The sequence below is a fragment of the Varanus komodoensis genome, unplaced genomic scaffold, assembly GCF_004798865.1.
Source record: "Varanus komodoensis strain SLA01 unplaced genomic scaffold, ASM479886v1 scaffold55, whole genome shotgun sequence".
Lineage (NCBI taxonomy): Eukaryota > Metazoa > Chordata > Lepidosauria > Squamata > Varanidae > Varanus > Varanus komodoensis.
This window is the reverse complement of record NW_025336157.1, coordinates 4,113,232-4,126,819: the sequence shown is the minus strand read 5'-3', so window position 1 is coordinate 4,126,819 and position 13,588 is coordinate 4,113,232. Positions and strand designations below refer to the sequence as shown.

General features: G+C 53.7%; 1 protein-coding gene and 1 long non-coding RNA gene across 6 annotated transcripts in view; one reads left to right on the top strand and one right to left on the bottom strand.

Annotated features, from left to right (window-relative positions):
* LOC123032641 overlaps window positions 1-6,055 on the bottom strand; it is a 17,552-nt gene extending 11,497 nt beyond the window's left edge. Inside the window, exons 1-4 of one of the 2 annotated variants that reach the window (XR_006416514.1) lie at window positions 5,283-6,055; window positions 4,482-4,644; window positions 4,031-4,382; window positions 993-1,142 (exon numbers count right to left, since the gene is read on the bottom strand). This is a non-coding gene — a long non-coding RNA (uncharacterized LOC123032641). The remainder of the gene's footprint in view (window positions 1-992; window positions 1,143-4,030; window positions 4,383-4,481; window positions 4,645-5,282) is intronic. The other variant, XR_006416513.1, reaches the window with a different exon arrangement.
* Window positions 1-13,588, top strand: part of RUSC1 (RUN and SH3 domain containing 1) — a 15,078-nt gene extending 1,490 nt beyond the window's left edge. The window contains exons 1-10 of one of the 4 annotated variants that reach the window (XM_044448669.1): window positions 1,299-1,373; window positions 3,211-3,744; window positions 4,303-4,401; window positions 5,564-5,640; window positions 6,536-6,710; window positions 7,184-7,289; window positions 7,794-7,840; window positions 8,411-9,281; window positions 10,115-10,246; window positions 11,889-13,588. In XM_044448669.1, the coding sequence (XP_044304604.1) occupies window positions 1,310-1,373; window positions 3,211-3,744; window positions 4,303-4,401; window positions 5,564-5,640; window positions 6,536-6,710; window positions 7,184-7,289; window positions 7,794-7,840; window positions 8,411-9,281; window positions 10,115-10,246; window positions 11,889-12,057 (2,274 nt within the window). In that variant the 5' untranslated portion in view covers window positions 1,299-1,309 and the 3' untranslated portion in view covers window positions 12,058-13,588. Of the gene's footprint in view, window positions 1-1,298; window positions 1,381-3,210; window positions 3,745-4,302; window positions 4,402-5,563; window positions 5,641-6,535; window positions 6,711-7,183; window positions 7,290-7,793; window positions 7,841-8,410; window positions 9,282-10,114; window positions 10,247-11,888 lie in introns of those variants that run through there. The other 3 variants (XM_044448673.1, XM_044448670.1, XM_044448672.1) reach the window with 3 other exon arrangements.

Genomic DNA, 13,588 nt, shown 5'->3' with positions numbered 1-13,588 from the left:
GTGAGACGTTTTCTAACTTGGGATGGACATCTTCTGCACCCCCACACCCCCCCGATGCTTAGGCCAACAATTCCCATGATCCCTTGCCATTGACTATGCTGGCCAGAGCATGCTGGGAGTTGCCAGCCAAAACATCTGGAAGGCCACAATTTGCCTGCCCTAAGGGATGGATTGATGAAACATAGCACCGTTCAGTCAAACAGGATGTGCCAGACCGCGAAGGACACCCTGCCCCAGCCCCCCCACTGCATTTCACCTCTCCTGTTTTTGCTCTTTGCATGCCATCATTTCCTGGTTTTGCTCTTGCTGCTGTTTCTGGACCAGAGCTACCCCTCGCATCCTTTGTGGTCATGCTCTCTTGTGTAAAAAAAAAGAAAAAATAATTCAGTGCTGTGAGCAGAACTCTAAGCATGGCTTGCAGTCCTGGGTTCAAATTCCATTCAGCCAAAAGGCCCAGTGGGTGAAGCTCTCTCTCTCTCTCTCTGAAATACCTCCTTCAACTGCCTCACTGGATTGTTGCTGAGTTAAATGTGGCTCAGTTCCTCAAAGAAAGTCAAGATTAAGAACAGAAGCAGGGCCTGGACACACAACATCTACATGCAACACTTCCATCACACTATCCTTGGACTGGAAGCTCCTGTTTCCTGGCAACCCTGCTACCAGTCAAGCACACAAATGCTGTATTTATTTGGCAGGTTTTCTGCAAACAAACAGGTGGAGTTTCTTGTAGGCTGTGTCTTGCATTTTTCTTTGCCTTTTAAACCACCTGTCGTTCTGAAAACAGTGTCTAGAAGCAAAACACCCATTGAAATTCTTTCTATTCCACAACTGTCGAAGGAATAGGAACCTGATTCCTTTGCATTTGGGTCACCCTAACCATGAAACAATCCTCTAAGAGAGGTGCATACAAACAGCAGTTTCCCTTTCAAAGCTCCTTCAACTCTCCAAAAAACCAAAGCAAGACAAAACAGAAAACAAGTATTGTCTGTTACCAGAGCTCCCCTGCACTCAAACAGGTCTTGCAGAGTTTTGTTTCGAGAACCTGCAGAGCCTTTTCATGCTCGAGATGATGGTGAGTCAGATGAAATGTGTGGCTACAGGAGAGTCTCCAGCTTTGTAACACTCACTGGGAAACATAACACCTGCAAAGGGAAAGAGAAACAGAGAGATTAAAAAGTGTGGTTACTCTGATTGGTTAATGTGGTTGTCAATCAGGAGTGGGGGGGGAATCCACTCTTCCTTTCCCCCATTCCCCCCCCCTCCCGAAAGGAAGCAGGAAACAAAGGACAAGTTTCTCTTTTATACTCCTATGTGTCATTTTCATTTTCTGCAAGCAAAACGGATCCTATTTCTGTCCTTCACTTTCTCAACTGGTGAGAGGTCAGGCAGGGGGTGGAATGATGTGCCAGCTTTCCTAACAGAAAAGGGAGAATCTGAGTTTTTGCCAGGGGAGGGGGAGGGGGGTTAGGGTAATGTAAACTTTGAAAATGTCAAGGCAGCCGGGCTGTCCATAATGTTGCTTTATGGGTGGCGGGGGGGGGGGGGGGGCTCCCACTTATCCTCTGAATTCCCTGCATATTCTGGCCCCGCAGCGGAACCTCATAGAGGTGCAAGGGATCTCTATCTACTGGTTATATCCAGTTTAGGAGATCTTTGGCAAAGTCTCCCAAGTTTGACAGCTCCTTTGCCCGAGTTGAAGCCGCAGCCCTGAGCTCGCTCCTTAAGGTCAGTGAGGTTTGCTGCCGAGCAAACATGCACAAGTTTGCACCGATAATCCCCTCGAGCAGGGAGGTGACAGAAAACCAATTTCCAGATGCTTGGAATCTCGACTCCCAGCATTCCTGATCAATTGGGAATTGGAAGTCCCAAACATCTGGGAATCTCCTTTCTGCCCACCCGTCCCACCACAAAGCTAGAGAACCCGTGGCACTGCAGATCTGGATGAATGGCCAATCCGTCTTCCTGCAGCAGTGGCCAAGCTGGCTGGGGATGACGGGAAATAGAATCCAGCAACCTCTATAGGCCCAAAGATTCTCTTTATGCTTGCCAGGAGATTGAATGCAGCCAGGTGGCCAAAGGAGGGAGCTGCATAGACCAAGATGTTCTAGATCCTAATTTCACCTCCATCAGGAACATACATGGTAACCTAACATGGTTACCAGCTGATTTATTTAATGAGAATATTTCTGTCTTGGTTTTTGAACCCAAAGGGTCCATGAAGGGCCTTCGCAGTGAGAGGGAGCCATAATCTATAATTAGACTGGGATAAAACCAGACCAAGCATTTAAATTAGCAATGGAGAAGCAGCTGCATTTGAAAGAATATGAGTAGCAGCAATGGGCCAGAAGCCTCTCTTGGAAAGCAAAGTCTCCTCAAGCGGAAGCAGCCAAATGGCATGAAATTTTGCAGTACAGGGAGAACAGCACCGGCCTCCTCTATAGGAGTGTGATAAGGAAGAGGCCAGTAAGCCACCATATAAATGCAGCACAAAATATTACTAACAGTGTCAGCAATTTTTCAGATAGGATGACCAGGAAAAGGGTCAGCACTGCCCCTTCCCCGCCCACTGAAAGAGCCCCTCTTTTTTGTGTTTGTTTAAAACATTTCTATGTCGCCCCTTTGCATAGCCTCAGGACGGCTCACAGCAAAAGCTCTATTTCTTCACCCCCAGCACACAGCTCTCAGCCCTGCATCAGTAAGGCTTGGCTCAACTCAAGCCAGGCTTCCCTCTCAGCTCCTGAAGTTATTTGTGCAGCGCCAAGTTCCTGTGGGGATATTTGGTGTTGCAAGGGAAGCGAACTTTTTACAAAGCAAGAGACCCTCCACGGTGCTAGTCGTGGGACGAGCGTCCCCACAATTCGCGTGTCTCATGCTCATTACGTATGTCTATTGCGTGACTTCTGGAATTAACATTCTCTTTTCATATTCTTTCCTCCCCTTCCCCTCCTGCCTTCCTTCCCCCTCCCCTACCCTCCCCCAAACCCTCCCCCTTGTTTGGCTTTCTCGCCTGGGCACCGCTCTGGCTGCCATGCTCATGCGGCTGGTCTCGCTTGGTCTGTTGCCTCTCTCGCGATGCTCCCCTTCCTTCGCCCTGGTTCTCCACCATCATGCCCGCCCATCCTCCTCTCTCTCTCTCTCGGTGCCTTCTTCCCTCGCTCTGGTATGGCTTCTCTTCTCTTCCGCCTAATTCTGCCCTGCCACCGCTTGCAGTCAGGGCCCCCCCCACGCACCCCACTCAGCCTCAGCCTTTGCCTTTCCAGCCCCTCCTGGTGCATTTCTCAGTGGTGGACGGCCAGCCCGCGGAGTTTCCCCGCCCGCCCTCTCTCTGCCCCAGCTTGGACAGCGTGGAGCTGGCCTCCCCTGGACCCACAGGCCCGGCTTTCTGCCCCCGGCTCAAGACCCTCTCCTGCGAAGAAGTCTGTCTGCTGGCCAGCCGGCAGGGGCAGGTTTTCGGCACGCTCTCGCCCGAGGAGCTCTTCCCCATCCGCCTCTCACCCATTGGGGCTCATTCTCCTCCCGCCAGGAGCGCTTTGCCCTTCCTGGACAGCCCGGACTTGGCCGTGCTCTTCTCCCCGTTCTTTCCCCGCAGCAGAACCTTCCCTGCCTTAGCTTTTCCACCTTGCCAGGTGCCCGAGCTGCCGATTGGAGCCCCAGGCCCCCTTGACAGCCAGGCTGGACCAGCGGGGCCCAGGAGTGTCTCCTGGGGGAGCATGGGAACCAAGGAATCGGGACCTCCCGAGCAACGTAAGCTGCCCCTCTCCCCGCCCTTCCCTGCCGCAGCCATCACCCCCCTGTGAGGAGCTAAACCGCCCTTCCTCCAACCTGGCGCTATTCAGAGTTTCTGGACCACAGAGCCCATCGGTCACGACATTTCTCCGGTGCTGGCTAAGACTGTGGGGAGACGGAGGCCTGAATATCTGCAGGGCAACACTGATTAGGTTACATGGAATTTACCCACTGGCCTTCAAAGGTGCAATGCCGCTGATCAGGGAAAGAACAGAAAGAGCCGAATCCCTTCCAAGGGAATCACCTGGAAGAAAGCCTTTTCACCATAGGCGAGCACTTGACTGGTTGATTTAGAGTCCTTTTGCCTGCCATTTTAATATGTGTATTAGCTTGAGGTTATGTTGGTGATCTGCGAGGGGGTTTTAAGTATAACTTCTGCCCGAGACCAAGACATACTGCAGCTCAAAATTCAAAGAAGCAAGCTTAGGAGGGTGCGAGAGAGAAACCGGTTGAACCAGAGGAGTCCCCAGAGAAGCAGGTCAGTTAACCGTATGTGACTTTCCATTCCCTTTCCAGTCCGGCATTCTCAGTCTTTTGCTGGTGTCCCGAGCACGGACCATCCGTGGAGGGCAGATACGGACCAAGTCTTCACACAGCTGAGAGAGCAAAAGAAAGGTAAGCTATCTGCACGGAAAAGAGGATTCGCCAACATAACATGTTTGACCCGTGGCACTGCTTAAACCTGCGCCTCGCACCTGTCTTTTTCTTTTCATCTTCCTCTACGGAGGGCTCCCAAGTGCTTCATGTGATGGAGAAGCTCGGTTGAACTTTTCTGGGTGATACACTAGATTTCTGCATGTAGGGAAGGTGGTTTGTTGGCAATTTCTTTTTTGGTGGTCAGGCATTCAAACTTTAAACCTGAAAGTCCAGGAAAAGAAAAACAAGTTTATTTATTTATTATTTATTTAGGAAGCTTCTATGCTGCCCCATTTGCTGAAACCTCGGGGCAGCTCACAACAATAAATAAATATTTATTACTTAATACTTAATTAGTTATTACTTCAGAATTTATAAACTGGGGCTTGCTTGTGCCTTTTCCAGTTGGCCTTCTGGATATGTGCATGAGACGGAGCTGTTAATTCTGGCTACTTTGAGACGAGAGGGAGTTATACATGGAGAGGAACAAGCTGGGTGGAGGACAAGGAAATTCCCCCATCCTCCCAAACTTCTTCCATATCTGGGAACCTTTCCCAACTCCCATCTGTGCCTTGTTCTTTCCATGGCAACTGCTGGTTTGCTTTTCCCCTTTCATTCTTTACAACCTGAAGGACAGCCAGAGAGATAGGCGTTTCCATGGAAACACCTTTGCATTGACAGTGCCATGGAGTTCCTTGATCTGCCTGTTATTTCATAATGAGCAGCCTTCCACAGCTGTTTATTTGCACCCTGCCATCTGTCCTCCAAGACTGGAGGGGCCTCCCCCCACCTTCCCCACCATTTTAAATTTTACTGTAAGACTTTTAAGGTATGTTAGTTCAAAGAGCTTTTCAGTATACACAGAAGAAAAGCACGGCCTTCTTCGCAGTGGCACCTCCACCGTGAAGCCTGTTTCCCAAGAATCCCTCCTGGGCTTTGCTGAGGAGAGCTGCAGTCCAAAACACTGGGAGAGCACCACGCTGGGGAAGGGCGGATCTCTTAACTCTTTGTCAGCTTGGTTCTCTCCCTGCAGTGGAAAAGGCCTGTCAGCTTTTTCCCATCTGTAAGGGAAAACCAACCCTTCGCCTTGCCCCAGATGGCACACAAGAATACTTATCTCTCCCTCTTTGCTCGTTCCCAGCATTGCTTGTGGCGATCAGCGCCTCCGTGGACAAGATCGTGGCCCATTTCAGCACAGCTAGAAACCTCGTCCAGAAGGTTTGTTGATGGGGTTCGCGTGCGTTACATCACCCCCACATTCAAAGGAGCCCGAGACAGAGGGGCCTGCAAACCAAGCCCTGAAGAGGCTGAAAGAAGCAGGCATCTTTCGCCTGGAGAAGAGAAGACCGAGGGGAGATAGGCTAGCGCTCTCCCAATACTTGAAGGGCTGTCACAAAAAGGAAGGGCAGGATCTCTTCTCGAGCTTCCTGATGCACATTTAAGAACACGCTGGATCAGGATCAGGTCCCATCATGTCCAGCATTCTGTTCCCATGCTGGCCATTCATGTGCCCACAGGAAACCCACGAGCAGGATGCAAGTGCCACGGCACCCCCTCACCCACTTCCCTCAGCCACTGGTGTCTTGCCATCTGCATCTGATCCTGGCGGTGGGATAAAGAGGTCAAGACCAGTAGCTGTGGTCCTCTGTGAACTTGCCCAATCCTCTTCTAAAGCCACTCAAACCGGTGGCCACCACCACACCTTGAAGAGGTGAATCCCGGGCTTTTACTCTGCGCTGGGGGAAGATGCCCTCTTGCCTTCTCTCTAAGCAAAAAGTATTCCTGCACATGCTGGAATGTCTGTTCCAAACGGCACACGGAGGTTCATCTTCCCAGCCCCTGGCAAAGCACGGCCTGCAGCTTCCGTGTGGCGCTTCGCCCCCTCCATGGGCGCTTGTGTTTGTGCGCTCCGTGCCAGCATATAGCTGGCTCCCGGGCCGAGAGCCAAGGAAGGAGGGACCCACTCTGCTGCGCTTCTCCTGCTGCAGCAAGGGGGTGGGGATGGGGGGAACTAATTAGGAAATGCTAATTACCAATTAGCGGAGGGAGGAGGGGGGGTTACTCTTTCCAAGCTGCCAGTAGCTGACACAGCCCGCATCCCTGTTCTGTGCAGGCCCAGCTGGGAGACAGCCGGCTCAGCCCAGATGTGGGCTACTTAATCCTGAACACCCTGTGCCCGGCGCTCCGTGCCCTGGTGAGCGACGGCCTCAAGCCCTTTCAGAAGGACGTCATCACGGGTCAGAGGCCAAGTTCCCCGTGGAGTGTAGTGGAAGCCTCTGCCAAGCCTGGTAGGTGGGTGGGTAGGTGGGTGGGTGTGTGTGAGAGTGGTGGCAAAGAGCAAACAAAAGGCAACCAAAACAGATTTGGGTGGGGGCAAGAACAAAAATAATTTCCCCACCCCCCTTCAACACAATCACTGTACTTAAATTATGAGAACAATCAGTTTGGCCCAAGGGGCATGAGTGCGGATGTCCTTAAAAGCAACCCTGCACGGTCGGCCACTGTAAAGCCCCCCTTGTCCGAGGGGGCTAGGGCTGAGGCGAAGTGATTATGGCCTGCCAAACTTCGTGACAGAGATGAGTGGGCTCTTTTGGATGGTGTGTTTTGCCAGCATCGGGATCAGCCCTGGGTGGTACGAGTTGGAAGCCTTTTTCAGTCCACGGGGAGTTTTATGTTTGTGTACTGGGGGGGGGGGGGGGGGGGCGTGTGGAGTGAAGGAATCTCCTGATGTTAAGCGTTTCTATCCATCCCTCTTTCCCAGGCCCGCAGGCCCGATCCCTGAATGCCCTGTACTGGCGGGTCTCACGGCTGGCACCGCTCCGTAGCAACCAGCAGCGCTTTCACGCTTTCATCCTGGGCCTCCTGAAGTGAGTAAGCATGGGGGGGGGGCACTGACAGGAGAAGGGGTGATGTGGGGTCCAAGCTTGCTTGTAGACATTGGCGTACGGTTGTGCGCTTAATTTCAGAAGTCTGCTACACTGATCGGACCCTGGGCAAGAGTGATAGTTTGTCCCTTCGCTGGAGAAGGAGATGCAGAGAGAAAGAAAGCAGGAGAGAAAAGGGGAAAAGGAGGAAGGGGCTGTGAGAGAGAAAAGTGGGTGCGGGGAGAAAGGGAGAATGAGAAAGGAGAGCGGCAAGGAGAGAGAAAGTGGAGTGCATGGTAGAAAGGAGGCAGCGGAGAGGACAAAGGGGGTCAGAGAGAAGAAAATGTGTGAAGGACAGAATGGGTGGCAGAAAGAAGGCGCAGAATATCCCTTGAAGATGGTGGCCCTCCAGAGAAAACTGTTCCAATTTGGGACATACCGCGTGGGCGTAGGGTCTCCACTGGAGCCAAGATGCTAAAATCCTTCCTCTCATTCTGTCCTCGTTAGCATGAAGCAGCTCGAACAATGGTTCTCTCACCTGCAGCGGAACTCAGGTATGTTCTGGGGCGCCTCTGTGGGGAAGGCCTGCTTCCTGGGCAGCCGTACGGCCTTCAGGAGCCAAACATCTCTGTGCATTGGGAGCAGGATCCTAATTCTTACGTTCTTAGATTTGCAGCATTTCTCTTTTTCCTGCCATTTTGCTTGTGGTGGGTTTTTATGTAACTTATTCCACTTTTGCTAGCCATTGAGAATGGTGCCAACAGGCTGTGGAACCTCCTAAGGCCCTTCACCCCTCCATTTTCCCAACCACTGCAAACCTTATCCAGACCCATCTGGATATCTCATATTAAATCAGGACCTGTAGCCTGATGCCATTTTCATGCAGGTTAAGGTTACCAATGTCCTAATGAATTGCTGGGGAACATGGACAGAGGGTGCTGGCCAGCCCCTGTGCAAACAGAACTCTAGACGAGACGGACCTCGGTCTGAGCCAGCACAGCTCTTGGATCACCTTCTGAGCTTTCCCTCCTTGCACATTCGCAGTACCTGCACTGCTAGAACTGAGACCCCCATTTCAGTGTGCCGGTTCCTCTGACCCATCCACGCCCCTCTTCCCCACACAGAGCTGATCTCCGCGTTGTACTTGCCGACCGCCTTCCTGGTGCTGAGCCAAGGGTTCTGCCGCCGCTGGGCTGACGAACTGCTCCTGCTGCTCCAGCCTCTGTCCATGCTGACCTTTCAGCTGGACCTTCTGTTTGAGCACCACCACCTGTCCCTTGACATCCGGCCAATGCCCCGGCAAGCTGCTACCCCACCAGAGCCGCCCCCCAGCTTCAGGCAAGCCGCTGGGCCCCGCCGGCCAGATTTCTCTCGGTGCCAAGTTCCTCTTGTCAGGCAGGAAGACGGTCCCTTAGCCCAGTCCAGCCCGCTGCACCAGCCCCCTCTGCACCAGAGACTCCTCCAGTGGGGGGGTCGACTGACCCACACGCTGCGAGGCCACGAGCCCGGCCCCATGCCGGAGCCGTGCACCCAAGCTGTCCAGCGGGAGACCGAAGACAAGCCGTGGAGCTGGCGGGAACAGCTCGGTTGGCCCTCGGAGGCTTGTGGCAGTTCCTCGGCCTCCAAGCAGGAGGGCTTTCCCTACACGCACTGGACCAAACTGCGGATGGCTCTGGGGGAAGTCATAAAAGAGGCCCACGGCGGGACAGGAGAGGCTGCAGCGAGCTCCGGCACTCTCCCTCCAACGCCCAGCCCTGGGGAAGGCCGCCCGCGGAAGGCCTCGGCCAGCAAGGTGGCGGGGCACTCGCCTGGAGCCGAGCCTCGGAGGAAGCTCGCCGCGACCACCCTGGGCACCGTGGAAGCCGAGGAGGCAGAAGGAACCCCTGAGGGCGGGGAGGCCCCCGGAGGCGGGAAGGCAACATGGCTGGGGTGGCTGTTTGGAGCCAATTACCCTGGAGCTTCCAGCGAGCCCAGCTTGAGTGCACCCAAACCCAGGTATGTGAGAACAGCCCTTAAGGGGTGCCAAGGCGGGGGGGGGGGCAGGACTGCACTGCGGGGTCCCTGCGCTGCAAAAGTGGTGGACTGCCTCCGGAGCAGGTGGGCTGGAGGGTGTTGTAGGGTGGGCAGCCTTCTGTTCACAGGGATGCTGCGCACGCTTCCAGAGCGGTGCCGGGTCCCTGTAGCCACGTCTCCCCACAAACGCTGGCCTCCATGTTGAACCCTATCAACAAAGCAGCATTTCTTTTCCACTGGGAGCAGGTCTTTTGTCAGGGGAAAGGGTCTGAATCGCCTTCTCAAGACAAAGCCATGGCAACGTAGGGACGGAGCTTGTGGCCTTGCGTTGTTGCAGCGAGCATGGCTAGCGATCAAGAATGCGAGGGTTGCGTTTGAGGTCCCAAATTCAGACTAGGCCTTAGATTCTAGGCAATACTGACAGTTCAAACCTGGGGCTGGTATTACTTATAACAACAACAACAACAACAACAACAACATTTCTATGCCGCCCCTTGCCGAAGCCTCGGGGCGGCTTACAACACAATAAGATACACTGAAATACAATAGAACATAATAAATTACCACTAAATACAAAAAATACACTGAGATACAATAATATAAAATTAAAATTAACAGTATAAAATAACTAAATAAAGAATATAGGAGGAGAAAAGAGAAGAAGAAGTTGCCCTGGCCAGATCATATATTTTAACAATTAAAATGATGTTTAAATCAGCTGGTGCTTTAGAAAGCCAAGCCTTCCCTTCCCTTCCCTTATATGTAGCTCATTTAGACTAAATTCTCTCCCCCTGCTCTCCTCACCCCAAACGCAGTCGGCGCCCCTCAAGCTGGCTGCCCCCCACCATGAACGTTCTGGCACTGGTGATGAAGACGGCGCCGACCGAGAAGAACTGGCAGGAGGAATCGTGGGAGCACAGCGGTCCGGATCCGCTGCAGGCTTACAGGTAAGCCAGCCTCTGCCCATTGCCTTGGCCAAATCGAGATTAGCAACAGACAACACTGCAACAAAAGGTCACAGTGTGTTGTGTTCCTGCTCATGGCCCCAGCCTTCTTTGACTACAGAAGTGCCAGCTGGGAGCAATCACGCTGATTGTGACTTGAGGGTGGATCCCTTTGCTTGTCCCTTGGGGAGAGGGCAGGGGTGAATTTAATTAAGCACACACCCACTGCCCTGGCCTGGCCTGTCTCAGCCCAGCAAATGCATTGATTTTTCTTAAAGCATTTCGTCTCTTTCTTTGGTGTATATTTATGCCCAAGCTCTTCCAAAGAGCTCAGGGGAAGGTGGGGGGGAACAAGCAGTATAGCTATCTGGCTCTACCCCCATCTCAGCTCTATATAAACAAAGCAGAACTCCCCCAAAAACAACAGAAACCCCCACAGAAGTAGGGAGAAAGTTTGCCCCGGCTTACAACCTTTTGAGCATTGTTTGTCTTCATGTGTGGGGGGTGCTCTTCCTGCCCCTCAGCATCCAGGGCGTGATAGGCAAGAGTCAAGAGAGGGTCAGGGGGACCAGGGCAAGCTTTAAGCTCCCATCCAGCACCCAGGAGTTGGGTCAGCGGTGGAGTCGCGCTCAAGAAAGAGGCCGCAGCTGGGAGCTGGGGGTGCATATCAGAGCAAGGCCAGGGCGTGGTGGCGAGCAAGCCAGAGGTCCCGGGCTGGGAGACGAACAACAGGGGGTGGTACCTGCGACGGGGTGACCAGGTGAGGTCCAGGAGTGGCCAAGCGATGCAGCAGGAGGCAGGCGCCCAGCCGTCCCAGAGCCGGCAGGAAGACCCGGGCTGCACAGGCGGTTCCTGGAGGGCGGGGCTGGCGTTTATATAGCTCCTCCCAGGCGGCCCAGCTGGTGCTGGTCAAGGGGCCAGAGCCCCGTCTGGCAGCCCTTCCAGCGCTGGCCACCAGAGGGAGCCCGCGAACGCCCCGTATCCCGCTGTCTCGTCTGTTCCGACTGCACGTGTAGACCAGGCTTAGGGAGGGAGTGGCTGCGGGGCGGGGCGGGGCTGGGAGGGTGTCGCTTGCTGCCCTTCCCACCAAGATGGATCCTTCTGCTTTTACTGCGAGGGGAAACACTTCCCCGAAAAAGGATTGTCACACTGTAAACCTGAGTCTGGGCTGTGCCCTTTTGGACTGCAGGTGCTGCAAAGCGGGACCCAGCCAGGGCCCCCTTTGAAGAAAGCATTGCCTCCGATCCGGCTGCAACTCACCACAGGGAGTGGTCGTGTGTTGGGCTGCATTGAGCCTGCAGTGCTGAAATCCAGGCTTCAGTTTATCCCCCGAGGGAGAATGAGGCTCTTTGTGTTCTAGTCAGGTTTTGTGAATATTCAAGTGCCATGGACCTGGAAGAGCCACATTCTAGTCCCCTGAAGCTCCTGGGAGCCTTTGGGTGGCTCCTAGACTCCCAGCCTAACCACTCCACAGGGTTGTTGTCGTGAGAATAAAACCGAGCCGTGTAAGCCGTCGTGGGTTCTTCAGAAGAGGAAGAAAGGCAGGAAATACATGTGATGTAGCCAGCAGTGATTGTGATAGCAATATTGTGACTTCGGTGCCCCTGAAGCACTCAGTCCAGATGCCGGTGTCCTCCCCCCCCAGGGCTGTGCGTGCACTTTGCGACCACGCGGGGAGCGGGGCTGGCCACCTGAGCTTCCGCAAAGGTGACGTCCTGCAGGTCCTGGATACTGTGGATGAGGACTGGATCCAGTGTTGCCACGGAGACCGCAAAGGCCTTGTCCCCATCGGCTACACCTCTCTCATCCTGTGAAGCACGGGGCCCAGACGCTGCTACTGGCACCAGCACCGCGGTAGAAAAGGGGGCCACCAAAGACACCCCCAGCCCCCCACCCTGTCAAAGGAGCTTCAGCAAAATACGTGACCCCCACGAGGGAGACAAGAGCTGTGTGCACCACGTGTTTTCCATTCTCGGCCGCACACCTGTCATAAGCCCCCCAACTGCTGCCGGGGACCCCCATTAACGGGGCCGAGGTGGCAGCCTATCCAGGGTGCTGTTCCCAAGGGAGGCTGCCCCACTTCTCTCCAACCCCCCCTCCTGCCAGACCATCCTGCTTGAATGTCCTTACTTTGACTTGGCCAGTGCAAGCCCCATCATCCCTGATGTTTGCTGTTCTCTGCCATTGTGTGTCCCCCCCACACATCAAAGGGTGACTCTTTCTCATGTCTGCCTATTGCATAGATGTGTGTATATATATGGTTCCCCTTTCTGGCTGCTTCCGTCTCCGTGCTGCTGCTACCCACACCGACCCCACACCAAAACCTTAGTGGCATCACACATGATGGGATCAGGACCCATCTGGAATGGCTGTCGCTGGAGGCCCGCTCCCTTCTCCCCCATATCACACACTCTGCTGGTAATAACCATGATATAAACAGCACTGTTCTGATGTCAGCTCCTTCCCTTCTCTAGGGACAATGTACAACTTTGGAGGGAAATAAAAGGCCGTAAAAAGCCAAGCAGCAGCGTCTTGTGCGATGGAATTGCTACAGGCCACCGCTCTTCAAGTGGGTGCCACGAGAGAGAGATTTAAGTCCCACTAACAACAGCGGGGCTCCTGTTCAAACAGCCCAGGCTTTCTTTCCCATTCACCCTCCCTTTCCTCTCCGGCAGACTTTGTGTTTGGCTGTTTAACATGCTTAATCCCCATTCAGTTATTTGGGGAGATGGTGGTGATTTGCTTCCTCTTACCCCAAATATGTATTTTTGGTACTGCTGGAAATTCCAGGGTTCTTGCCAGAATGCAGACACCTCCTTGTTTCTTCATGGCCCGGTGTGGTTAAGTTGTTGGCACTCACCCACTGGGGTTCCCCTCCAAGAAATGTCATCCCTGTTTTATCCTCACCACAATCCACTGAGGTTCTCCCTGGAGGGACCCTGCGAGGTCCCACAACTTGGACCTTCCCCGTCTCAGTCAGCTATGCTTAACCATTACCCTGCCTTAGGCTACATCAGCTCCCTGAAGAATCTCTGCTTCGGCCTTCTTGTGGGTTTCGCACGTGCATCAGTTCAGCCAGTTTCTCCCCACGGCCAGAACTGGGGAGCTGCTCCTTCTCGACGTGGCTGCCCATCACTACATTGAGGGAGGCTTATTGGAAATGGTTTGGGGCAGCGTTGACCAGTGGGGCACAAGGCCTGGGGAGCAGGAGACGGTGACAGGCTTGCGCTCCTCAGAATCATTTCTGCACAAGACTTTTCAGCTGCAGGCCCTCGAATGGGCCCACAAGCACTGCCTCAACCAGCGTCTTTAGAAAGGGGAGTTTCAAAGTACCTTACGATGGGA